The 27,653-nt window shown below is 44.8% G+C and overlaps 1 protein-coding gene across 1 annotated transcript; it reads right to left on the reverse strand.

Moving 5' to 3' along the window:
- Positions 1-1,032: 1,032 nt before the first annotated feature.
- On the reverse strand, positions 1,033-27,553 carry MTURN (maturin, neural progenitor differentiation regulator homolog). Its single transcript, XM_044293558.1, has 3 exons — positions 26,793-27,553; positions 14,094-14,216; positions 1,033-5,883 (listed from the first exon to the last, which is right to left on the reverse strand). Exons 1-3 carry the CDS (start codon positions 26,952-26,954, stop codon positions 5,773-5,775), a joined length of 396 nt encoding a protein of 131 aa, XP_044149493.1. The 5' UTR covers positions 26,955-27,553; the 3' UTR covers positions 1,033-5,772.
- Positions 27,554-27,653: the final 100 nt, after the last annotated feature.

The following is a 27,653-nucleotide window of genomic DNA, read 5'->3' on the forward strand; positions in this document are numbered from 1 at the left end:
TCGATGTGTAGATGATTTATTAACCAAGACCCCAGTCCACAGATAGAAGCAAACATCTTTTACATGCAATGCCACCACAAATCTTTGTCTACATGAAATACAAAGCTTTTTTTTTTTTTTTTTTTATATTACTATTATTATTTTATTTTTTTACATACAGCTTGGTACACAAAAGATTAAGTTGTTGGAAGCAACTCTGGAAACAATGCAAAACAGGATATGGAGTTGAGTTATGGATACAATAGGTTTGTAAAGGAAAAATACACCCAAACTGGAGGTTAGGCTCACTCAAGTCCGAATAATATGCTATATACTGCCGTGTTCAGGCATCTATGTCCATAAAACTATATTACTTAGCAAAATAGCTGCCTCCTGTGCCATTTCTTCAGTAACTAGGGTATGTTCATTCTTCACTATGACTTTACAATTGATATATAAAATATTCTAGATAAAAAGTTATTCAACGGTGAAAATATAATTCACTACTCGGATCAATACTGAATCCCAGTCTGTACTATGGTCCAGGACGCCACTCACAGTTTTGCTGGTCGCTATCAGAAACAGTCAACCAGGTTGTCTAAGGGTACTTTCACACTTCCGTTGTTTGATTCCGGCAGGCAGTTCCGTTGCCTGAACTGCCTGCCTGATCAGGCAAACTGTAGGCAAACGCATGTCATTTTTCAGACTGATCAGGCATTTTTCAGACTGATCAGGATCCTGATTAGTCAGAAAAATGCATTGCAATACCGGATCCGTTTTTCCGGTGTCATCAGGTAAAACGGATCCGGTATTTTTTTTCTTCTCATTTTTAAAAGGTCTGCGCATGCGCAGACCGGAAGGACGGATCCGACATTCCGGTATTTTGAATGCCGGATCCGGCACTAATACATTCCTATGGAAAAAAAATGCCTGATCCGGCATTCAGGCAAGTCTTCAGTTTTTTTTCGCCGTAGATAAAACCGTAGCATGCTACGGTTTTCTCTTTTGCCTGATTAGTCAAAATGACTGAACTGAAGACATCATGATGCATCCGGAATGGATTACTCTCCATTCAGAATGAATAGGGATATGCCTGATCAGTTCTTTTCCGGTATAGAGCCCCTATGACGGAACTCTATGCCGGAAAAGAAAACCGCTAATGTGAAAGTAGCCTAACCTCTATTAGATAGCTGCGCAGTGCTTGCTATAAAGATGATACTTTACCCAGACACAAATTGCTAGACAAAGCGCCATGCACATGCTTGGACATTCAATAGTTTTATGCCTGCAGAATTGTGAATACAGCTCTGGACTACCATACAGATTGTACAGATAAGTAACCAATGTATTTCGCAAAGTTACTCAATTTTATGTAGATTAATTCTATATGTAAACTGTGTTTTGGTATTCGAACGTGGACATACCTTTTAAAGGGAATCTGTCACCAGCAACCTCCCGATCCAGCTGTTTGCATGGACACATAGCTGTGGATCACCTGATTAAAACGCTGTTTTTGTTTTGTTGGTCTGAGGCTCCGTTCCCTAATTATGATCATTTTTCTTAATATACAGATTAGGACTTTGGAGCAATGAGGGTGTCATCATTGTTCTTGTTGCACCCAAGCTCTGTTCCTTTCTGTGGCCAACCCCTTCCTCGCTGCTTTGCCACTGCCTGGCCATGTCAATCAATACAATGAAAGAAGTGGAGGATGGGTGCAACAAAAGCACTAGTGGCGCCCTCAATGCACTAAAGGCCTAATTTGCCTATTAAGAAAACTTATATCAGCAACGTATCGGGAACGGCGCCTCGTATCAACAAAAGAAAAACAGCGTTTTAAATCAGGTAAACCATGTGTCTGTGCAAACAGTTGGATAGGGAGGTCGCTGGTGAAATATTAACTTTAAATTTACGATTATAACTTTATAATATGTCAAATGAATATTTTTAAATAACTGAGTCAAATGAAGCCTAACATATTTTGGGTATAGTATCCCTTTAATAGTAAAATGGATATGAACGTGTTCAACTTTGGAGAGGCACTAAAAATCGGAATCGTGTCAATGAGCATGTACACATTTATAGAGCATAAAAATAATATTTCAAAATAAATAAAAAAAGGTCCACGTCGGCCTCAAAGTCATCCACAAAACAATAGCTAATCCCACCCAACGCTGTATTTCAAAGACAAACATCTGATTGACCATTCTAGACTGAGGGCAGCCGCACAGAACGCTAAAAACAAGTAGATAGATCTCAGCGGATATTAGCGTTTGCTGGTTTCAGTCAGTAGGTGGATACGAGTTGTCATAGGTGTCCTGACGATCGCTCAGACTGATCCTCTTGTTAGACTATGGCTTCTTTAGTAGAGTGGATGAGCCGGAAATCAAATTTCAGAACGTTAATGACTAACTACTAAGTGGACTGAGTGGAGGATAATGGAAAACACTTATAGCAACAAATGGTTCCCAGATGAAATATGTTCCTCTTTTCTACAAATCCTTCTAATATTCAAATTATAATAATTTTGGACTGGCATGAGTGGGCTCTTCGGGAGGATGAGGTCATGCAGAAAAACAGTCAAGAATACTTGGCATTTTACATTTAATTGGGCTAGACAGTTGTTTCCGCATGACTTCCAGATTTAAATTTAAAGGGCATCTCTAGTTTTTGATAAAAATAAAAAATAAAAAAGTTACCTACAGCAGTAAATCTGCCGTATACTTTGTTAACCTTCTGTGACCTATTTGTTAATATAACCTTCAGATCCACCTTCGATCTCTATGCCTCCAGAGCTTCTTTAGTCACTGTGCGCCCTCCTTATGACAGGCAGCCTATAACCGTCAAGAGGTGGCGTACATCAATTAGATCTCACTATGGAGGCAGAGGGTTAACACAGCATGAAGCAGGGACCAGTGACTGTTCTGCAATAAGTAAGATCTACCTGCAAACTTTCTTGTGAGTTCCTACTGTATTGAACACAACAGCAACTGGTCCTCTATAGCCCGACAGTGATTTAAGGAGCAAATTTGCTGAATTTGCAGAATGTTGCCATTTTAAAGCTGTTCTTCTCTTGAATGGAAGTAGCGCTGCAGTAAGCAACTCCATCTACTACACAGTCTGAGCTACTGCCTGGAGTCAGACCCCTGCTGATCCGATATTGACACCTATCCTAAGCATGGGTCATCAATATAAAAGTCCTGGAGAACCCCTTTAAATTTAGATGGAGAAACCCTCTTTAAAACTATTCCCATTATGAAATCAATTTTCGTTTATTAAAGGCTTTGTACATATTCTATTGTTTCCAGAAACAGTGCCACTCCTGTCCATGGGCTGTGTCTTGTAGTGCCTCTCACCCGACCCCAAGGGAATAGTACTTAGGGTTCATTTGAGTAGTTTTTTTCAGAAGGAAAATGTTAGGAGGATTTCCTGATGTAGAACTCTGGGTTCATATTGTGTCTGAGCCCTCAGCTGGGCTTTTTGTTGCGTTTAAATACCCAAACCCTGTATTCGAAGATATAACCCAATGCATACAGTCATGCTCCAAGGGGCTCATTTGCATGTATTAACACAGGTCAGCCAGTTACATAGGTACAAATCCGCTGACAGATGTCCTTTAAATGTACTCTGCTAAAGGAATGCCCAGATGGCTAAAATGCAGTGTGAACCTAGCCTAACTGTCAGAAGGCTGTGACATGGGCATACATTGCCATAGTTTGTGTGCCCCCCCCCCCCCAAAAAAAAAAAAAAAAAAAAACATATTCCATAAACTGGAGGATGCATTTTGGCATGCCAAAGGGGCACTCTTGGTTGAAAGGGTCCCTATAGATATATTCGGTGAACCTATGAAGTGCGTACAAAGTCTTATGTAATACCAGGCATAGCCTATGAAGAGTTGCGCTGTTTCTGGAAAATCGTTTTAAATGATTATATAGTGAACACGTTATCTTACAGGTCTGAAAATTATTTTCCGCAAGTTTGACTAAATCGGCACCGGTGTGGCCTGTACTCACTGTAATACTAAAGACTGCTTTACTTCAAATCGGCAAATTCTGACAATACCTGTAGTGCTTAAGTCGCAGGGCACATCTTAGCCAGAGGATTAAAAATAATAATAATATGTTTTCATCATGTTAAAATGAAAGGACATAATAGAGTATGCAGTTGAACTACATGCAATATTGTGATAATCCCCCGCACATAATTGTAGGGGTACGTTATGTAGTGTCAGCCCCGCTGGCGCGCAAAAAAAAAAAGCAAGAGGAGTCTGGAATGCAATATATCTATGCATGCTATACTAACATGGCAAACTTGGACAGTGCTGTCACAAGGTCCTTGTCACTAAAAATGTTCGGAGAGAATACAATGAAAGATTAATAATGAGTGTGATCTGTTTAATATATCAAGGTATATATTTCCTGCTCTGTGTAATGAATTCCAGTTCAACCATAACAGTGCAAATTGTGCAGCCCGGGAGAGGGCACCAGCATCTCATATACATCTGCAGAAGATCCTAGGCCGACTTGCTGATAACCACTGACTATACTTCCCATCTACCGCCATGACCATTCTCTCTTGTGGTACAATGCAGTGCTTCACTCGTAATAAGGACATCATGGAGGGAGAACAGTACGCACAGGAACCCATAATGTCTGTGCAACAGCAGAATGCATATATGTGTACATTAAGCTAAATTCAACTTGCCTGTGTGCACAAGGCTCCATTTTGCCAGGGAGGGGGTTCTTAGAAAAAAAAAAAAAAAAAAAATCCAAAATGTATGGAGCAGCTCATTATTTCTCATCAGAAGTGGACAAGTTTAACTGTACTATTCAATGCCTGAAGTTTGGAAGGGCTTCTGCAAATAAAAGAGGCTTCATTTTCGTTTTGGACTTATTACTAGTTATTAGTAATAATAAATAAGAAATGTATAAAACAATTCTAGCACCTAAAATAATTTATAGGATGAAATAGTACTTGGCTATTATGATTTAGTCTGGTAAAAATGAAAAAAAAAAAAGTTCACTTGCCATACACAGTGTAAAAGTAAGAAAAGATAGCATAGTAAACTTCTTCGGGCCAAAGGAAGTACCCCCAGAAAGCATTAAAAAGTTTACTTAAAGAAAAAGCCATTTCTGGAGCATCATGCAGCATAACCTGTACATTTTCCCCTATAAACTTCATAGGTTGATAGAATTTTTTTAGATTGCTCAGAGGGAACAGTTATTACTTAGTACGTCGCTGCTTTACTATTGCTTCTTGAGAAGGTAAGACCACAGAAACGCTGCAATAATGACTCGAATTTGACCCATCCTTTGATTTGGGCATCTAGGTAAGCTATGTGACACCTCCATTGATATCATCAGCATTTCTACAGCTTCGGATGCACGTGTAAAAATGCACTTAATTACTAATAATGGCGTCTGGGAAAAATGGCTGCTATACACTATACTAATATCCAGTGCTCACTAGGGTTACCTAAAAACCTCCGCCGTGAAGACTACGTTTGGGCTACTCTTTAAGGTCACATTTAAAGGTCCCCATCCACTGTTATCAAATCGGCACTTGCAATCCCTATTAGTCAGATCCGTTCCAAACTGAGCCCAACAGCCTCAAAACAATGATAGAAAATTTTACAATCGGAAATGGATGGAAAGCAACAAAACTCCCATGGAAACGCTGCTGTCGGCAAGCCTGATGCTCTGCTCGCTGTGAGTGGTTCTGCATTTTTGTCAAATGTGTTTACTATTACATTATGTTGGGTTGGTTTTTCTTTCTATAGGGAATATCCTAGGTATTCTACTGCTGGCTGACCCCCATCTGCTGGTGATCTGCCTCTGGTTCTTCTTCCTCCACATCTGCATTGTATTCTTCAAAAGTGTCATCGTCCACATCTGGGAGACCGAGGAGCTGGAGGAAATAAAAGAATGAATCCATCAGACACCATGACCCGTTATACAAATCATAATCGCTCATGTCAAAAAGCAACATATCCAGTAGCAAGTCTGGCTACAAAGTTGCGGCTCCGTTACTAGCAGGTTTGGGCCTGTGCATAGCTCTGTCCTGACACACTAGTAGGGTGTGTGTCAGGAAACCACAAGTTCCAGCGCGGGGGTCGGGGGACAGACATTCTTTTCTTTTACAATACTGTGACACGAAGACCACCAAGGAGCAGGCAAATAAAGAACATGCACACCCGATTCCTACAGTGATGAAATGTTCTTAGAGTTTTCTCATTAGCACAAGATAGGGCCTCATGCACACAAACGTATTTTGTTTCAGTGTCTGTTCAGTTTTTCTTTGCGGATAGGATGCGGACCCATTCATTTCAATGGTTCCGCAAAAAATGCGGACGGCACACCGTGTGCTATCTGCATCCGTATGTCCGTTCCGTAGCCCTGCAAACAAAAAAAATATAGAATATGTCCTATTCTTGTCCGTTTTAGGCATTGTTACAATGGATCCTTTTTTTTGGCGGATCCGCAATTAGCGGACCGCAAAACACATACGGTCCTGTGCATGTAGCCCAAGACTCCATTCACACGTATGTATAATGGGTCCGCATTCGTTCCGCAAATTGCGGAACGGGTGCTGACCTATTCATTCTCCATAGGGACAGAATGGATGTGGAGAGCACACTATGTGCTCTCCGCATCCGCATTACCGGAGCGCCCCCCTCCCCCTCCCGGTCTTTCGGTCCACGGCTCCGGAAAAATATAGAAAATGTACTATTCTTGCCCGCAATTGCCTAACTTCTGCTTTTTTTAAGAATTTGAAAATCAAACAGAAATAAAAAAAAATAATAATAATTAAAAGAAATTATTATTTTAACATTTTAGCATTTTTTTACTAATATAGTGCAAACGTAAAATAGATATTTTACTACCATTCCTCATTGTCTACAGTAAATATTAACGTGTTACATGTCTAAGGGTAAGCTGGTCTTGACTAGTGATATCCTAGCGATTCTCAGATGGAACAGCTCTTTGGGGTGAGATATTTTTGTATATTTCCTTTTTTTTTTTATTTTTAATACACTTGTCCCCTTTGCTGACCTTTGAAGGAAAAGCGACCCTGGTTACTCCCAGCATCAGAATTCTGCTACCAGTGATCACAAGACCACCAGGACCGCTGTGGCAGTGCCTGAGAATCAAGAAGGCAGAAGCAGGGTACACCATGTCTGTCTACTCCAGGGTGCCCAGCAGTCTCCGATTGCAGGGGGCATAGGCGGCTAAAGCCCGTGCCATAAGTATAATAGACCTTTAGAGATCTGAACCATGACCATCCTTAACAAGTTACAGGGGTTGTGCAGTGTTAGAATACTGATGACCTATGCTCAGGACAGGTCGTCCACATTAGATGGGGGCCCGACTACCAGAACCGCTGCCAATCAGCTGTTTGAAAGGGTTGCGTTGCCCGAGCGAGTGTTGCGCCCTCTTAAAAGTTTAACTGCATGTCTGAGGATAGGTCATCAATATTATACCCCTGCACAACACCTTTAAAAAGAGAAACCGCCATAAAGTGCAGTACTTAGTTGAATAAGGCATGGCAATGAGAATACCTGTAATCTAATAAGTGTGCTTTGCTCTCTGCATTGTGGGCCAAGCTTCAGGGAAACGGTTTCATTGTCATACTCATGGATAATGTAAGACCATCATTACAGTGTTGACAAGCTCCAGCTACACTGATCATATGCATTGAGTCTCCTTCAAAGAGCTGCGGCCAAACCACAGATATCAGTTGAACTGGAAGAGCAGAGGCGCAGGCAGTGTTCGGAACTGAGGGCATCAGCCTCAAAAGTTTTACTGGGCAAGCGCCGAGCCCAGTGACTGTTTGATCCTCTGCTGGAAGAGAAGAAGCGCGGCGTGTGTGTGTGTGTGTGTTGGGACAACGGCGCTGCTAGGGGCGTAGAGTATGAGCCGAGGAGAGGTGTGCTTGGGCTCTGCTGGAGGGCGGGCCTGGCCACTCAATGGGGGTATTTTAAGAATCTCCTTTAAGAATCTCTGTCACCAGGATAAACCCCCATTAAACCATACTGCCTGGTAGGGCTCATCGTGCTGATTAAAACTATACCTTTCTTTTCACTGTATGATAAATAGCTGCAGAGATATCTGTGTTTTTATTCATATGCAAATGAGAAGTTTGAGCACTAGGAGGCGGGGCTGAATCCTTGGAGCACTGCTTTGTAACACCCCCTGTGCTCTGCACACACACACACCTCCCCTTAACAGGGTTAGACATCAGGTCGAGGGCAGAGCTGTGTGGCAGCAATATCATATTACTATGTACTATAGCTTCACCACACTAAGATCTGCTCAGAAAGCTAATCTACATATTACAAAGAGTTAATTGATACCAGCGCTGCCGCCACAAAGTTTTGCAAGAAAAACAAACAAACACCTTTCTTAGGCTACTTTCACACTAGCGTTCAGAGCGGATCCGTTCTGAACGGATCCGCTCATATAATGCAGACGGTGGCTCCGTTCAGAACGGATCCGTCTGCATTATATTGTATAAAATTTTCTAAGTGTGAAAGTAGCCTGAACGGATCCGTCCAGACTTTTACATTGAAAGTCAATGGGGGACGGATCCGTTTGAAGATTGAGCTATAGTGTGTCATCTTCAAACGGAACCGTCCCCATTGACTTACATTGTAAGTCTGGACGGATCCGCACGGCCAGGCGGACACCCGAACGCTGCAAGCAGCGTTCAGGTGTCCGCCTGCTGAGCGGAACGGAGGCTGAACGCCGCCAGACTGATGCATTCTGAGCGGATCCGCGTCCACTCAGAATGCATCAGGGCTGGACGGAAGCATTCGGGTCCGCTCGTGAGCCCCTTCAAACGGAGCTCACAAGCGGACAGCCGAACGCTAGTGTGAAAGTAGCCTTATTCAGATTTATTTTTATTTCTACCCATAGTTACATTCATTTTAATTAAATTGACAGATTTATTGCTTTTCTAAAAGTAAATCTAGGGTATTGGGATAGTTTCCCCTATAACCATCTTGCTTCAAAATGTCCCAATGGCTTTTTACAATTTATTTATTTTTAAAGCCTCTCCTTTTCCTTATATTGATTAATTATAGGAACTTTAAAATCAATCTCATCTTTTACTTTACTTGCGTTATCTCTAGTCACCTTTTGTAGAAGGGTATTTCTATGAATTTGCTTTACCTCGTTTTATTTTTTCTAAATTCATTCATTTTGTAGTCTTTCTTCAAATTTCATATGAAGACTGCTTGCCTCTTTTTCAAATTGTTCTACTATCGTACAATTTCTCCTCAATCTAATATATTAGCTACGGGGGATATTAATAAGGCTACTTTCACACTAGCGTTCGTCGGTCCGCTCGTGAGCTCCGTTTGAAGGGGCTCACGAGCGGACCCGAACGCTTCCGTCCAGCCCTGATGCAGTCTGAATGGATGCGGATCCGCTCAGACTGCATCAGTCTGGCGGCGTTCAGCCTCCGCTCCGCTCGCCTCCGCACGGACAGGCGGACAGCTGAACGCTGCTTGCAGCGTTCGGGTGTCCGCCTGGCCGTGCGGAGGCGTGCGGATCCGTCCAGACTTACAATGTAAGTCAATGGGAACGGATCCGCTTGAAGATGTCACCATATGGCTCAATCTTCAAGCGGATCCGTCCCCCATTGACTTTACATTGAAAGTCTGAACGGATCCGCTCAGGCTGCTTTCACACTTAGAATTTTTTCTAAGTTATTAATGCAGACGGATCCGTACTGAACGGAGCCTCCGTCTGCATTAATATGATCGGATCCGTTCAGAACGGATCCGATCAAGCGCAAGTGTGAAAGTAGCCTAAGCCATATTGGTAAATGGCAGCTATCCAATGATACGATATCAGTTTCCTGCTTCAACTGTATGGTTACTATGGAGACGGACGCCTATAAAATCTCAAGCAGCAAGAACCACTCCTATCCCTGATGAAGGAATCCGAGTATTCCGAAACGCGTTGCCAGTGTGGACTCAGGAGGCATCCGTAGGTCTGAGCGTGTGACTTTACACTGAAGGCGCCGCTCGGGGATCTTACTATTATCCCCGGGCGCCGCTCCGTTCTCCCGGTATCTCCGCTCACAAAGTTATGGTAGGCGGAGTCTGCCCTTGTTCTTCTGTAGCGATGGCGAATCGCATTGCAGAGCTCACAGCCTGGGAGAAAATAACGTCCCAGGCTGTGAGCTCTGCGCTGCGATTGGCCAGCGCTAGAGCAGAACAAGGGCAGACTCCGCCTACCATAACTTAGTGACTGAAATCTCCGCCTACTATAACTTAGTGGCCGGAGATACCAGAGAGCATAGCGGGAGAACGGAGCGGCGCCCAGGGATAATAGTAAGTGCAGTGAGATCCCCGGGCGCCGCTCTCCATGTCTGTATTCTTAGTTCACAGTGTCATAATCGGTGAAAGGTCCTCTTTAAGTCAGCGTGGGTTCGGCTTTTGTAATAATGAATCTACATATTACTGCACAATGTACGATTATAAAGACACCTGTAATATGTATTAGCTCATAAGCACAGAAAAGACATACAGCGCTATGTGGTATTGTTATAGCTTAGTGGTTAAAAGGGGTTCTGCAGCTCGTTTTAACCGATGATCTATCCTCTGGATAGATCATCAGCATCTGATCATCAGGGGTCCAACACCCGGCACAATCAGCTGTTTGAGAAGGCAACGGAGTGGTTCCAGGAGTGTTTCCCTCAGGCCCAGTGAAGTCACAACTAATATCACCGGCCTGGGCGGGGCTAAACCCCATTCAGGTGAACGGAGCTTAGCCGCTCCCAGGCCAGTGATACTAGTCGTGACGTCACTGGACTTGGGGAAAACCGAAAGAATGCTTTAGCGCTCATGGAGCGCCGCTGCCTTCTCAAACAGCTGATCGATGGGGGTCCCAGGTGTTTGACCCCCGCCGATCAGATACATTGTCAGTTAAAAATTGCAGAACCCCTTTAAAGGGAACCTGTCATGTGGATATTTGAGTATAATCTAACTAATTATATACAATCATTAAAGGGGTTATCCCATCTTAGACAATGGGGGAATATCGCTAGGATATGCCCCCATTGTCTGATAGGTGCGGTTCCCAGAGGTGGGACCCGCACCTACAAGGAGAACGGAGCTGGGGAAAGTTGTGGCTGGAGGACCCCGCCTCTCCTATTAAAGAAGTGAATGGGAGCGCACCGCACATGCGCGGCCGCCGCTCCCATTCATTTCTATGGGGCCCAACGGAAATAGCCGAACCAGCGCTCGGATATTTTCGGCGGCTCCATAGAAATGAATGGAGGTGCGCCCTCCTCAACCTTCTTCACTCCGTTCTCTTTGTAGGTGCGGGTTCCAGAGGTGGCACCTGCACCTATCAGACAATGGGGGCATATCCTAGCGATATGCCCCCATTGTCTAAGATGGGATAACCCCTTTAACTACTAAAAAGTACCTTAGATGTATTCACTTACTGGTGTGACAGATGGTTACCTCATAATATACACACAAAGATGCCACATGCCGCATGCTAATGAGCTGATTTGAGTCCAGCGTGATGTCAGTGAGTCCAGCGTTTTTTTAATTCAGAGATATAGCCACTCCCCTGCCCACCTGCTGCTGATTCATATGGAAAATAACTGTCAATCAGCAGCAGGTAGTCGGGGAGAGTCAGGAGCTCATGAATATTCATGACTCATCATTATGAGCTGGAGCTTTTCAATACAAGATGTTGGCAGATTGACTGGGTCAATTAAAGAAAGTGACCCAGCATTTTGCTAAGAGAATCAGTCACTTATTTATGTTTCCCTTAGTTAGGACACCAAAAAACAGGTGACAGGTTCCCTTTAAGTATATTGGTTTTGCATATAGAGATCCCAGGTTTGAATCTTTGGAGAATCTTCAAGTTTTTTTCTTCAGATATTTCGTTTTCCTTTCACATTTATGCCATTAGAAAAGTCTGTGTCCTTATCATATTGAGAATAATGTTTTTTTTTTAGAATGCTAATAAATATTACTAGTTTCTTTATAATCATATATTGTGTCTGTGAATAAACCAGTAATTGTTTTTTGTTGTTGATAAAACCTAACAAAAAAAAAAACCCACTATTCTCAATATAGTAAGACCTTTTTGTTATTATATGTATTCCCGTGACAGGTGGCAGGAGATCGGTGAGACTGTCAACACGTGGTTTGATCTGACATGTTTTCCGTTTGGATAAAAAAAAAAAAAATAAAAAAAAACACAATTCCATTATGTTTTTATTTTTTAATGTTGTTCGCGGGGAAGTTTAAATAAGGTTAGCTTTATTATAGGGTTTGCAGAGAACACAGCAATACTGTAGTGTCTTGTTATGGAAAAATAGTTTTATTAATTTATTTTTTAAATAGAGAGTTTGTTAACCTTCCTTTATTTCCTTTCGTTATTTTATTTTAGTCCCACTAGGGGACACCACTTTCATAATGCACTGGTATACATTGTATACCAATGCATTATAGCCTATCACTGTAACAGTGACAGGCAGTCTTATTAGGCTGTGTCTGGGATAGACATACAGTCATGGCAGACCTGGGGGCCTGTGTTAGGATCTCAGCTACCTTGGTAGCACATCAGCACCCTGCGATTACGTTCCTAGCGGGCCGATGGTGACAGGGAACTTCTTACTTAACTGCCTACATGCTGCAGTCGCTACTAGCTTTGGCATCTAAGAAGTTCCGCAACTGGGATTAGAGTTATAGCCATTCCAGCTGTTAAAGTGGCAGCCTGGCTTCAGTCAGTCCTCCCGCTGTGATCTGGGACACTGTAAAAGTGTAGCTTGTGCAGGGTCTTTTTAGTCCCTGTCACCCAAGCCAGGGTTAAAGGCCCAAAAGGCAGGGACTGAGCACACAATACAGCATGCAGTAAAAAAAAAAAAAAAAAATTTGAGTATTCGATTTTTCAAAAAACAATATTGTGGGTTCTAAATGGGGGAATAAATCAAGTTAATTTGTTTGATCACTCAGCCCTACTTCTGCTTTTTAGTGAAATCTGACAGAGCTGCTCTGATGCCTTGATCTCCAGCTCTTATCTGTACTTTTATAACAGCTCATAAACGCTCATGTGGGAAGCGCCTGCTCCTCTGGGTTAAATGCCATTGAACACAGGATCCTGGTCTTCCTCACTCTATGGTCGGCGTGGATAGCGATGATATGGGTGCCGCCCAGAGAGCACAGATTGTCTAGGCCCCTTTGGACCTTTGTTCTCCATTAACATATAGAGCACCAAAAGTTATTACAGGCCATAACTACTACAGAACAGGGGTCAAATTGTAAAAAAATAAAAACCACAATCATCAGTGGACCAGTGGGAATAACAGTGTGTTAGGCTACTTTCACACTTCCCGGCAGGATGGATCCGACAGGCTGTTCACCATGTCGGATCCGTCCTGCCGCTATTTTGCCGTGCCGCAGCTCCGTCCCCATTGACTATAATGGGGACTGGGGCGGAGCTCCGGCGCAGCACGGCGAAAGGCGCCGGACTATAAAGTCCGTGCTGCGCCGGAGCCCTGCCCCCGTCCTCATTATAGTCAATAGGGACGGAGCAGCGGTCCGGCGGCATGGCGAAATAGCGGCAGGACAGATCTGACATGGTGAACAGCCTGTCGGATCCGTCCTGCCGCAAGTGTGAAAGTACCCTAAGCCATTTCGATTAAAAAAAATAATTATTACAGGTCCTTTTTAAGCTATAGTCTGACCAAACTGATAAGAAGTTAGCTTAAATGTGTGTTTATGAGCTATTAGGAGACTGGAGATAAGGGCTAGAGATCCAATCCTCAGAGCAGATGGATTTCAATGAGAAGTAGAAATAACAGTCTGCAGTCAGTGAAAACCTAGAAGACAATCTGTTGAAAATATTTAATAAAGGCCAGTTGGTAAAAAGTAGAACGCAATAATTTAAAAAATGCCCCCCAAAGGTGTTCCTTGCCTTTAAGTCCTGGAAAACCCCTTTAATGCTGGTTGATGGACAAGTGGAAGGATACGTTCACTACCTTCCTCATGTACTGATAAGTCACATAGCAAAAAAAATGACAACGGTTCCCACATAAATTGTACAGCACTTGTGTTATGCATTTACAGACAAAAACATGGGACTTACTGGCCGAAAAGACTTGAAGACTTTCTCCAGTATTTCATGAAGGGTTTTCTTCCCACAAGATGAAATGTAATCCTGAGCTAGCTGCAGGAAAGGCAAGCAGTCTTCACTTTCACTCCACACATGCTGCAAGACAATAAGAAAACAATACCAGCGAGTTATTAGACCGCAGCAACCATAAAGCATATTATGTAACCCAATCAACGCGACAGAGGTGAACGGTCATTCGGTCACCGCATCTCCTCCTGTAGGAGGACGTCAGAAGATGCTTATTTTTATCCTTTGGTCTGTCAGGACTTCTGCCTACATAAGCACTAAGCGCAGAGAATGCCCCCATTGTAGTCCATGATTATGACTAGATAATTACACCAACGCAGCAAGGTTCCAACAATACCATTTGTGTCTTGTGTTTGATTATAGTGTTTTGCTTGTACAGCTAACGGAGATAATCATCTTTGTGTCTGCAGGCTTTTATTAGTCATACTGATAATGGAGAGCTCATCATCCGACATTGTGCAGAATGAGATCAAGCGCTGGCACAGCTGGTTACTTCTAGTGGACTTCACTCCTTAGGGCTCTATAAGGCTACTTTCACACTAGCGTCTGGGAACGCAACTAAACGGAAGGAGCATTCCGTTCTGACAATGAATGGGGACAAAACGGAAGCTTTTTTTTTTTTTTCGGTATTGAGACCCTATGATGGATCTCAATACCAGAAAATTAATAACACTAGTTTGAAAGTAGCCTTACACTGGCCAATGGTCGGCCAGATCATCACTAATGAACAGTCAAAGGAACGCTTGTTAGCAATGATCTGGCTGTGTAATACAGGCCTAAAAGTGCTGCCGATTAACGATGCTCGTTCATGGGGCCATCAAGATTTTAAAGCTAAAAAAATCATGGTTTGCCGACAACAGGTTGTGCTGTCTAATCCCAATCTGCTGCTGGCAAACAATGATTCAGTATAGGGATGAGCGGTATCATTAGCGATCGCTGCATGTAAATGCAGCAGTCTCCTCCACTAACGAGCAGGCGATTGCCGGGAAGGAACGCTTCCCTCCTGACAATCGTCTGGTGGATCGGCAGGTCTAATACAGCCCTTATACCTCATTCACACGTCAGTGTTTTGGTCAGTGATTTCAATCAGTGATTGTGAGCCAAAACCAGGTACGGCTGTAAACACAATCTATATATCCCTGCTCAAAAATGACTACACAGGTGTATGGTCTCTCTCCAAATAAATCTAAATCTTAGAACAAGACCTGGAAAATTATTATTATTAATAAGACATAACTTTTACTAATTATAATTAAAATGTATACTAGGAAAAGCGGTGACATAGAATATATAAAATGGTATAACGTTACCGTATGCACCTATGAACGATAATTCCCAGAAAAAAAACTGAATGATCTTATCAGATCTAGGAACACGGACTGTAACTTGGGGCTATATAGTCCTGTCCTTAGCTGATGTTGAAGAGGCGAATGCTTGTGTCAAAATTGCTTCCAAGGGGACTAGAACTACATGCCCATAGGTGATGACCCTACCTTAGAGAGGGTAGGGGGCTAGTTGTCCCTGCCAGCAATATACAGAGAACCCGCCCCGAAATGGGGCCTAAAACCCCAATTCTGTCCCTCACTTATGTCAAAGCAAAAACCAAGCCATGAGGAGGTAGGAACAGCATGTAAAGCCCAGAGACAGGATTGTGTGGAGGCACAGATCTGGAGAAGGGCACAAACAATGTCTGCTGCACTGAAAGTTTCCAAGAGCACAGTGGTCTCCATAATTCTCATAGAGCTGCCCCCCCTTCCAAACTAAGTAATTAGGGGAAATGGGCCTTGGTAAGAGAGGTGACCGAGAACCTAATGGTAACTCTGGCTGATCTCCAAAGATTCTATGTGCAGACAGGAGAAACTTCCAGAAGGTTAACCATCACTGCAGCATTCCTCCAATCTGGGCTTTATGGCCAGAAAAGACACATAAAAGCCTACAAGAAGTTTGCAAAAAAAAACAAAGGACTTTAAGAAACAAGATTCTCTGGTCTGATGAAACCAAGATTGAACTTTATGGCCTCAAACCTGAGTGTCAGGCACTGCTCATCATCTGCCCAATACCATCCCTACAGTGAATGTCCTTGAAGTGCCCAGCCAAAACAGAATAGCAGATAATCCCCAAATTGAAGTGTCCAAACCTTGTGGCATCATACCCAAGACTAGAGGCTGTAATCGCTGCCAAAAGGTGCTTCACTTTCACACGAGCATTTTTACTGGATCTGGCAGGGCTCAGCAAACACGCTTCCGTTACCGATAATACAACCATCTGCATCCATTATGAACGGATCCGATTGTTTTATCTTTAACATAGCCAAAACGGATCCATCATGAACTCCATTCAAAGTCAATGGGGGACGGATCAGTTTTATATTGTATCAGAGAAAACGGATCCGTCTTGCTCCACATACCATGATGGGGAAAAAAAACGCAGCTTGCTGCGGTTTGCTCTAAGGTATGGAAACGCAACCAAACGGAATGGAATGCTTTTTGGAGCACTCCTTTCTGTTCAGTTACGTTTTTTTCCCCATTGACAATTAATTGGGACAAAATGATAGCGTTTTTCTCCGGTATTGAGAACATATGACGGATCTCAATACCGGAAAATGCAAACGTTAGTGTGAAAGTAGCCCAAGTACTGAGTAAAGGATCTGGAGATTAATCCATTAGTCTCATTAGCAGAGCTTCTTTACTTGTGAGGGGCTGTCCTCGCAGAAACGCCAACCTGACACCGACAGCCCTGACAATTTCCTGGTTGTGCCACTGCTCTGCTTCGGAGGTGGCAATAAAACAGAAGCTTATTTCATCTAATCCAGCGAGTGCCGGTCTTCTTCTTTAGGCTAGACCAGTGGTCAGCAACCTGCGGCTCTAGAGCCACATGCGGCTCTTTAGCCCCCTGATATTGGCTCTTCCAGGTGCGGGCTCACATGTACAGTGCGATAGCATTTTCGTTGCCCGTAGCAAAAATAGGTAGGAGGGTGAAGACCAGGAAGCGGTGAAGGCTCTGTACTCACCGCTTTCTGGTCCTCGGTTGTAGGCTGTGCAGGGCTGCGCACAGTGTGAGGCGCTCTGTGACGTCACTCTGTGCACGCCAGTTCACAGCACAGCCGACAGCAGGAGGAACACAGAGCGCGGGTGGGGAGGAGCAAGGGGATCCAGGAGCCGGAGAGGTAAGTGCTTTTTAATTTTATGAAACTTGGGGCTGATCTGAGGCAATGAGGTGATGAGAATCATAATGGGGGATATGAGAGGCATCATGGATGATAATGGTGATGATGAGAGGCATGGGGCTCTTATCTGAGGTCTGATTGAGGGGGTCATTTACTTTGGGGTCTGAGCTGACATCTGATCTCAGGGAGGTCTTATTAACATTGAGGTTCTGCTTAAGTGCTTGAGGCATAAGGTCACTGACTTTTTGAATGTTCGTATTGCGCTTCAAACAATACCTTCATGGGAATAGGGGTTCTAAGTTAGTCTCCAACCTTATTAAGAACCAAATAAATAAATCCTTTATTCAAGCCATCAAATCAGCCTCAGGCCCCCGACTTATTAATACTCCAGCGATAGCTCAGGAGTTTTGCTCCTTTTATTCAAATCTGTATAACCTCCCAATACCCCTCACCAGCCAGCAACTGCCAGCTGTTATCCCCATCCCACCTCCCCTCCCCTTACTGTTATGTATCTAATGTTACCCGCATTTGTTTTGTAAGATCAATCACTTTAAGGGCCCCTTGCCCTAGCTGAGTGGTTGTCACATCCTAACCTGTATTGTTAGGCTATGCCTTCGATGATCTATGACTAGATTTGATTGTGATGTGTCACCCGCTGTACTGTGCTACATGCGATTTGGTGATATTTCTTTGCTTGTCTAATAAAAAGAGATTTCAAACATTGAGGTTCTGATTAGTGGTCTGACCTGAGGTGTAATGAAAAATATTTTTTGCCATATTGTCCTCCTCTAAAACCTATGTGCGTCTTATAGGGTAAAACGTTGTGGAGTGAAAGAAGATGTAGTGTCGAGGATTGAGAAAGGTATGTTCAGATGGTTAGGAATACCCTTATGAAGTAAATAACAATGTACCTTCCTATATATTTGAAGTTTAAAAAATTTGGCTCTCAAAAAAAACAAAAAAAAAAAAAAAAAAACGCTGTTTTGTCGATATTTGGCTTATTTTACTAATAAGGTTGCCCACCACTGGGCTAGACAAATGAGTCAGAGCATCACAACAGGTCTTGTGGGATGTAATCGGTATGCAGTGGGTAGTACCTAACGTCCCAGGAAAGGACAATCAGCGACATGGTCATAGGTGCCCAAAGCTCACCGACTTGCTTTTGGTAAGGGCAAGCTAGCCTGTCTGATCCCACCTCATAGATGGGCTACAGTAGTACAAATTGCTGAAAATATTAAAGAGGACCTGTCACCACGAAATGTAATGCAATCTCCAGGCAGCATGTCATAGAGCAGGAGGAGACAGAGATAGATAGATATATATATATATACACACACATACATACACACTGAACAAAAATATAAGCTCAACACTTTCGGTTTTGCTCCCATTTTGCATGAGCTGAACTCAAAGATCTGAAACATTTTCTACATATACAAAAGACCCATTACTCAAATATTGTTCACAAATCTGTGTTAGTGAGCACTTCTCCTTTGCCAAGATAATCCATCCCACCTCACAGGTGTGGCATATCAAGGTGCTGATTAGGCAGCATGAATATTGCACAGGTGTGCCTTAGACTGCCCACAATAAAAGGCTGCTCTGAAATGTGCAGTCTGATCACACAGCACAATGCCACAACGATTGAGGGAGCGTGCAATTGGCATGCTGACTGCAGGAATGTCTACCAGAGCTGTTGCCCGTGCAATGAATGTTCATTTCTCTACCATAAGCCGTCTCCAAAGGCGTTTCAGAAAATTTGGCAGTACATCCAACCGCCTCACAACCGCAGACCACGTGTAACCACACCAGTCCTGGTTTTCACTGTTCAGGGCAGATGGCAGACAGCGTGTGTGGGTGAGCGGTTTGCTGACGTCAATGTTGTGGATCGAGTGCCCCATGGTGGCGGTGGGGTTTTGGTATGGGCAGGTGTATGTTATGGACAACAAACAATGGTGCATTTTATTGATGGCATTTTGAATGCACACAGATACCGTGATGAGAGCCTGAGGCCCATTGTTGTGCCATTCATCCACAACAATCACCTCATGTTGCAGCATGATAATGCACGACCCCATATTGTAAGACTCTGTACACAATTTCTGGAAGCTGACAGCTAGACATTCCTGCAGTCAGCATGCCAATTGAACGCTCCCTCAAATGTTGCGACATCTGCAGCATTGTGCTGTGTGATCAAACTGCACATTTCAAAGTGGTCTTTTATTGTGGGCAGTCTAAGGCTACTTTCACACTAGCGTTCGGCTAGCGTTCGATCGGATCCGTTCTGAACGGATCCGATCATAATAATGCAGACGGAGGCTCCGTTCAGTACGGATCCGTCTGCATTATTTTAGCAAAAAAAAGCTAAGTGTGAAAATAGCCTAGTACGGATCCGTCCAGACTTTCAATGTAAAGTCAATGGGGGACGGATCCGCTTGAAGATTGAGCCACATTGTGGCATCTTCAAACGGATCCGTCCCCATTGACTTACATTGAAAGTCTGGACGGATCCGCACGGATCCGCACGCCTCCGAACGGCCAGGCGGACACCCGAACGCTGCAAGCAGCGTTCAGCTGTCCGCCTGTCCGTGCGGAGGCGAGCGGAGCGGAGGCTGAACGCCGCCAGACTGATGCAGTCTGAGCGGATCCGCCTCCATTCAGACTGCATCAGGGCTGGACGGCTGCGTTCGGGTCCGCTCGTGAGCTCCTTCAAACGGAGCTCACGAACGGAAACCCGAACGCTAGTGTGAAAGTAGCCTAAGGCACACCTGTGCAATATTCATGCTGTCTAATCAGCACCTTGATATGCCACACCTGTGAGGTGGGATGGATTATCTCAGCAAAGGAGAAGTGCTCACTAAGGCTACTTTCACACTAGCGTTTATGTTTTTTGGTATTGAGTCATAAGGGTTCAATACCAGAAAAAAAAAAAGCTTCAGTTTTGTCCCCATTCATTGTCAATGGGGACAAAACTGAACTGAACAGAACGGAATTCTACAAAATGCATTCCGTTCCATTTAGTTGCATTCCCATACTGGAGAGCAAACCGCAACATGTTGTATTTTGCTTTCCGTCCTGGGAAACTGATCAAGACGGATCCTTCATTACCCTGAATGCAAGTCAATGGGGACGGATCCGTTTTCTATGACACAATCTGCCACAATAGAAAACGTATCTGTCCCCCATTGACTTTCAATGGAGTTAATGACTGATACGTCTTGGCTATGTTACAGATAATACAACCGGATCCGTTCATAGCGGATGCAGACGGTTGTATTATCAGTAACAGAAGCGTTTTTGCTGAACTCTGCCGGATCCAGCAAAAACCCTAGTGTGAAAGTAGCATTTTTCATGATTTGTGAGCAATATTTGAGAGTAATGGGTCTTTTGTGTATGTTTCAGATCTTCGAGTTCAGCTCATGCAGAATAGGAGCAAAACCGAAAGTGTTGCTTATATTTTTGGTCAGTGTATTTTTGTGGAAAAGACTAAGTAAATCTTGTAATTTATACATTTAAAAGGGGTTTTGGCACACCCCACCTTCTGAGCAGCCTACGAAGGGAAGCAAAGCTGCTCTCCAACACCGACTCCCTGCTCCTCTGGCCTCCACTGCCCAGGAGGGAGGGGGACGCTGCCAACAACCCCTTAAACGTGCACAACCCCTTTAAAGCTCTGCTCTTTCTGTGCTACGAGTCATGCCCAGCCCTGTCAAAGTGGAGAGGGCGCAGCAGGTGTAATGGCACCGCCCCCATTGCTCCTACAAACTAATTTACAAATATCTGAACTTGATTTTTCTAATGCGGCATTGCCCAGGTGTACATCTATCTATATAAATATTTTCTAATGCCTTCTCTTTCCTGGAAATACTCCTTGTTGTCTTTGGTCCAATCAGAGAGATAAAGAAAACATCCGCCATTGCTGTAAAAATGTATGTTTTTTTTTACTTTATAGTACGCATATTGCTGAATGAACCTGCTATACTTGGCGGGTTCGCCCAACAGTTTAACCTCTTGACAACCTCTTAAGATGGCAGCAGGTGCCATAGCACTAGGTTTCTGCTGTTTCAAACAGCAGAGGCCCGTGGTTAATGTCCGCGATCGGCCATAAGACCAATTGCAGACATTTAACCCCTTAGATGCCATGTTCAAATGTGGCAACGGAATCTGAGCAGTGAAAATGTGGGCGCTGCCTGCTCTCATGCTCGTAACAGCTTTCCCCATCTGAGATCAGGGAAGCCGTTATGTTCCTGTGATAGCCGAAGCCTGGTGGTATATTCCAATACAGACCTGCAGGTGGCAGCACTGTAATGGAATGTAATGAATGCTGTGTTCTGTGAAAGACAAATACCCATTACAGAATACAATTGGCAATCTAATAATTGCTTGTTATAGTCATCCAAAAAGTTTTAACAAATAGGAAGGTTCAAATCACACCCTTTCTCCAAAAAAAACCAAAAAACACCATCATAGGCATTGCACACATTTCAAACTACCTGTACTATTAAAATATAATATTTATCCCATATGGCGAAAGCTGAAATAAAAAATAAAAATTCTAAATGGCCACTTTGCTATTTTTTCATCACTTCACCTCCCCAAAGAAATTTAGTAAAAAAAGTGATCAAAAAGTCTTACACACCCCAAAATTGTATAGATCATACGAGTGTATTACTGTATTATGAAGCGCACGGCGTCTTAGCAACCAATGACGCCGTGTGCTCCTGCTGTCAGCAGAAATCCAGGCCGGGATACCATGGACCGTTCATGGCCGTGTGCATTCGGCCTTATCCTGAAGAAAAACAAGCCCTCGTACAGCCATGTGAACAGAAGAATAAAAATAAAAGTTATGGCTCTGGGAAGGCTGGGAGTAAAAAACAAAAATGCAAAAACAGGAAATTATCCTCTAGGCCCCTTGCAGGTGAGCGCAAGCGTATTAGGTCCGGATGCGTTCAGTGAAAAATGCGCGATTTTGCAAGCAAGTTCATTTAGTTTGGTCTGCGATCGCGTTCAGTTTTTTACGTGCGGGTAAAATGCGATTTAATGCGTTTCGCACGCGTGTGATAAAAAACTGAATGTTTACAAACATCTCTTAGCAAGCCACCAGTGAAAAAAACGCATCGCATCCGCACTTGCTTGCAGATGCGATTTTCAACCAGCCCCATTTACTTTTATGGGGCCAGCGTTGCGTGAAAAAAAATTAAAATAAAATCGCAGAATATAGAACATGCTGCAATTTTTACGCAACACACAAGGATGATGCGTAAAAACCAACGCTCATGTACACAGACTCATTGAAATAAATGGGTCCAGATTCCGTGCGGGCACAATGCGTTCACATTACGCATTGCACCCGCGCGGAATACTCGCTCGTGTGAAAGGGGCCTAAGGGTTAAAGTGTACAGAGAGCTCCCTAATCTCCCCTGACAGATGCTGTCGGGGGAGACAAGGTCAGGCAAAAATGAATATTTTTGCCTGATCTTTTTGTTCCCCTGGGAGCAGTGTTGCCAATGGTCCAAAAATTACTGGACAGTCTGTAAAAATAAGCAACTTTTTCCGGTGTCCGTATTTTTTTTAGGCTGGTGGTACTTGACTGGATTATTTTGGTGGTAATTCTCATCATTTTACAGCACACAGTAAATGCTGGTAACGAGCTGTAGACATGTATTCCCTATAATCTTTACCATTCATTATGGTTTTCCAATTTGTCTGTTAAACAATGTTGGCTGTGCGTGATTTTGAGGTAAGATGTCAAGGAAAAAGTTCTGGTTGGTAACCCTGCCTGGGAGATAAGCGGCCACCAGAAGTCTCTAGCGGCTGCTTTTTCCTCTCCATCCATTAAAGGGGTTGTCTCATCACAGACAATTGGGGTATATCGCTAGGATATGTCCCCATTGTCTTATAGGTGCGGGTCCCACTACTGGGACCCACACCTATATCGAGAACGGAGCCCCGCAAGGTGGTGGCTGGAGGACTGTGGTCCAGCCACCACCAAGCCGGCTCTATATAGAAGTGAATGGGAGCGTACCGCGCAGGCGCACATGCGCACTCCTTCACTTTCAGGGCTCTGTTCTTGATATAGGTGCGGGTCCCAGTGGTGGGACCCACACCTATAAGTCAATGGGGGCATATCCTAGCGATATGTCCCCATTGTCCATGATGAGACCACCCCTTTAAATACACACACACACGTTAGGACAAGCCAATGTGTATGGGGAAGCTGGGAATGACCGATTGTTTGGCCAATAGCTACTGAATGTGTATGGCTGCCTAACATTTTGGTCATACCTGCAAACTCTGCATAACCTGCTACTGCCCCAGGTGCCCTTTCACAGAGGAAACATCTTTGCGCCTGTTTTGGGAGTGCCCCTCTGCCCTGCATTTCAGCCTGCCTCTCATCTCCCTGCATGTGCTCTCTAACAGACAAACTGTCGGTTGCCCATTAGTAACCAATCACAGCACAGCTTATATTTTGCCCCATTATGACCAATTATAGCACAGCTTTCATTTTACTACAGCAAACCTCCCAACCTTCCAGGATCTGGCGGGACAGTCCCGGATTTTGACGGCTGTCCCATGGCTCAAGCGTGTCCCAATTTCCTGCGGACGCAGAGACAGTTGAATGTAATAGAAAAGCAGGGGGCCATCAGCTCTGCTTCTCCATTCCCCGGCAAGTACTCTCCAAAGTCTCAGGTGCGATGCAGTGACACCTCTTGCCTGCTGGGCTGTTACTGCATCACTCCAGCTGGGGAGTGCAGGTTATGCTCCCATCATCAGGGGAACGGGGCTAGGTGAGTATTATTACTTTTTATTAACAGGGAGCATTATGAGGGCATAAGTACTGTTTGGGGGCACTCTGGAGGAAAAAATACCATGTGGGCTTTTCAAAAGTTGGGCGGTATGCTACAGCGTATGGTTACTAACCAGTGATGAGCGAACTTCTGTTTTAAGTTCGGCGTCTAAAGTTCGGCTTCCGGTTAGCGGAGAATCCCGATATGGTTCCCGATATGGATTCCGACTTCCGTTGTGGTCCGTGGTAGCGGAATCAATAATCGGCCATTATTGATTCCGCTACCACGGACCACAACAGTATTCGGAATCCATATCGGGATTCTCCGCTAACCGGAAGCCGAACTTTAGACGCCGAACTTAAAACAGAAGTTCGCTCATCACTATTACTAACCTTTGGCTCTTCAGCAGCTGCAAAACTACAACTCCCATCATGCCCCGACATCCTCCAGCTATCTGGTCTACAATATTGTACCATCAAAAACCCATTACTTTATTAGAACCTTGCAGAACCCTGTCAGACGACTTGACAACCCCTCGGTATTTTAAAGGGGTTATCCAATATTAAAAGAGTGTCCCAGACCTGCCCAACCAAAGGTGGGGGGGATTCTTACCGGATCCTCACTGCTGGATCTGGTCTCTTAGTCTCCTAGGCCGGCAGTTCCGCTCCCACATGAGCTGAGGACAACATCCGTTGACATGACCACGGCAACCAATCACAGGCCTCAATGGCGACCTGCTCCCCTTGGGTGATGTCAGGGGGAGCAGGTCACCACGGCGGCCTATAACTGACTGCAGCAGTCACATGTGCTCCTGTTGACGGATGTTGTCCTCGGTGCACGTAGGAGCAGAACTGCCGGCCTGGGAGCCCAAAAGACCAGATCAGGTAAGCATCGCCCCAACCCTGGGTCGGGCAGTGGGCTACTCTTAGCATAGGATAACCCCTTTAAGTCGGATCATGAAGAAATCCATCAAGGCACGGAGGAGCCCGTGAAGAACAAACATACAAACTAGCAGTTTTAAAGGCAAAATGCAGATCCGCCAAAAATATTTTTTTTTTTTTTTTTTTCCGGAACCATCGTAACAATGCCTATTCTTGCCCGCTAAGCAGACAAGAATGGAACACATTCTGTCTTTTTTGCGGGGCCACGCAATGAACATACGGATGTGGACAGCACACGGTGTACTGTCTTCATTTTTGCGTTCCCATGAAATGAATAGGTCCACATCCAATTGCCCAAAAATGCGGATCGGATGTGGACCAAAAATTTGGTTGTGTGAACAGGGATATATATATATGGATTTATGGCGATATATATACCTAACGTCACCTGCGGCAGGAAGAGAAGATCCTGGGAGTAGTATAATTAGATCCTCTTTAAAATACTTAAGGCTACTTTCACACTCGCGTTTGGTGCGGATCTGTCATGGACGGAACTATTCAGATAATACAACCGTCTGCATCCGTTCAGAACGGATCCATTTGTATTATCTGTAACACAGCCAAACGGAAAGTGAATGGGAGACGGAAACCCTAAACGCTGTGTCCGCCTCCAGAGTGGAATGGAGACGGAACGGAGTCAGGCCTCATGCACACGACCGTTGTGTGCATCCGTGGCCGTTGTGCCGTTTTCCGTTTTTTTTCGCGGACCCATTGACTTTCAATGGGTCCGTGGAAAAATCGGAAAATGCACCGTTTGGCAGCCGCATCCGTGATCCGTGTTTCCTGGCCGTGAAAAAAATATGACCTGTCCTATTTTTTTCACGGCCAACGGTTCACGGACCCATTCAAGTCAATGGGTCCGTGAAAAATCACGGATGCACACAAGAGTGTCATCCGTGTCCGTGATCCGTGTCCGTTTTTTCCTATCATTTCAAAGGCAAACTTGACTTAGATTTTTTTTTTCATTTTTCATGTCCGTGGATCCTCCAAAAAACAAGGAAGACCCACGGACGAAAAAACGGTCACGGATCACGGACCTACGGACCCCGTTTTTGCGGACCTTAAAAAAAAACGGTCGTGTGCATGAGGCCTTAAACTGATGCATTCTGAGCGGATCCTTCTCCATTCAGAATGCATTAGGGCAAAACTGATCCGTTTTGGACCGCTAGTGAGAGCCCTGACCGGATCTCACAAACAGAAAGCCAAAACGCCAGTGTGAAAGTAGCCTAAACTTGGGCCAATGTCTCCTTCTGGGGGGGGGGGGGTGGGGGGGGCATCACCTACTGATGCTGCTGGGTGGCACCAATAAGACGGCACTCTGGGCAGGAAGGAGTTAACACCTTTTTCACTATGCCCGCCACACCTCTGCGCCAGGGGTGCCTTCAGCATCGAGCACGTGTAAGAAATGGCAATATGTGAGTGTGCCTACTGTACTACATGGCACTGTGCCCCCAGTATGCACAGGGCATTGTAGGGGGGAGTAATCTGCCCAGGGCAGTGGCTGGAATGGGTTTCCTGCCAATGGGGGGGAGCAGTTGTTCAATCTGGGGGATGGGGGGGCAATGCAAAGCTTCCATGTATGGTGAAATCATGGAGCCCACTGCCTATCCACAGTGCCCAGACAGGACAGCCCCAGGCCTCCCGCAGTGCACCAGACAGGACCGCCTATGCCAGGCCTAGGGTCTGTATGCACGCCCCATGCCCACCAGGCCCTTGCCAGCAACTGGCACACCACACAATGCACAACACTCACAAAATTGTCCCCGCAGCCATTGTCGGGGCACAGCACGTAGAAGGAGACCCCGGGGTCGGCGTAGAAATCCATCCTCCGCTCCGTTTCCTCGGTGGCGATCAGGTCGAAGGGGGTGTTGGAGCACCATTTGTCGGCGACGTCTGCCAGCTGCTGAAAATCCATCCTGGCCCGCGCTGCGATCTCCCCGGTGACTGGCTATGTCTGCATTGTTTACATGCTGCTCCTGGAGGGTGCGGGGCAGAGAAGGCCGCGGTGATGCAGCGGATGCTCGGGTATTGTTCGCCTCCCCGGCCGCTCCGAACACAGCTGCGGGTTGGGCTGTTGCCGTGTGACGGAGGTAATGCAGGTCAGTGACGTCACAGCTGGCCCTGCCTTGCGAACAGCTGGGTCGGCAGCTCCCCCCCCCTCCCGTGACGTCATCAAGGCGGTGCCCAACCGGCAGGTTCTGCGCGGCTGAGAGGATGAAAGATGCGGCATCAATGACCGGGCCTGAGAACCGCGCACGTACGGCGTCCATACTGCCGCCTGTCAGCCTCTTTATGGAATGCATGAGGGAGCTGCCTCATACAGCGGGGCAGGCACATGGCGTTAGAGATTCCATGCAGGGGCCCTGCACATTTAGGCTCTGTTCACACCAGCTTCAGAGTCTTTGCAGGCACCTCTGAAAGATTTGGTGGAAAGTCACTGGGGGAGATTTATCAAAACTGGCGCAATGGAAAACTGGCTAAGGCTGAGAATGTTTGCCTGCCCTATTAAAGGGTCACTGTTTAATCTGGTAATGATGTGCCACTGATCATTTTTGTAAATATATAGTATTGGCAAATCCCCCCCTTCTTGATAACATTCTTTCCCTCTTTCCTC

The sequence above is a fragment of the Bufo gargarizans genome, chromosome 5 (genome assembly GCF_014858855.1).
Source record: "Bufo gargarizans isolate SCDJY-AF-19 chromosome 5, ASM1485885v1, whole genome shotgun sequence".
NCBI classification, from domain to species: Eukaryota; Metazoa; Chordata; class Amphibia; order Anura; family Bufonidae; genus Bufo; species Bufo gargarizans.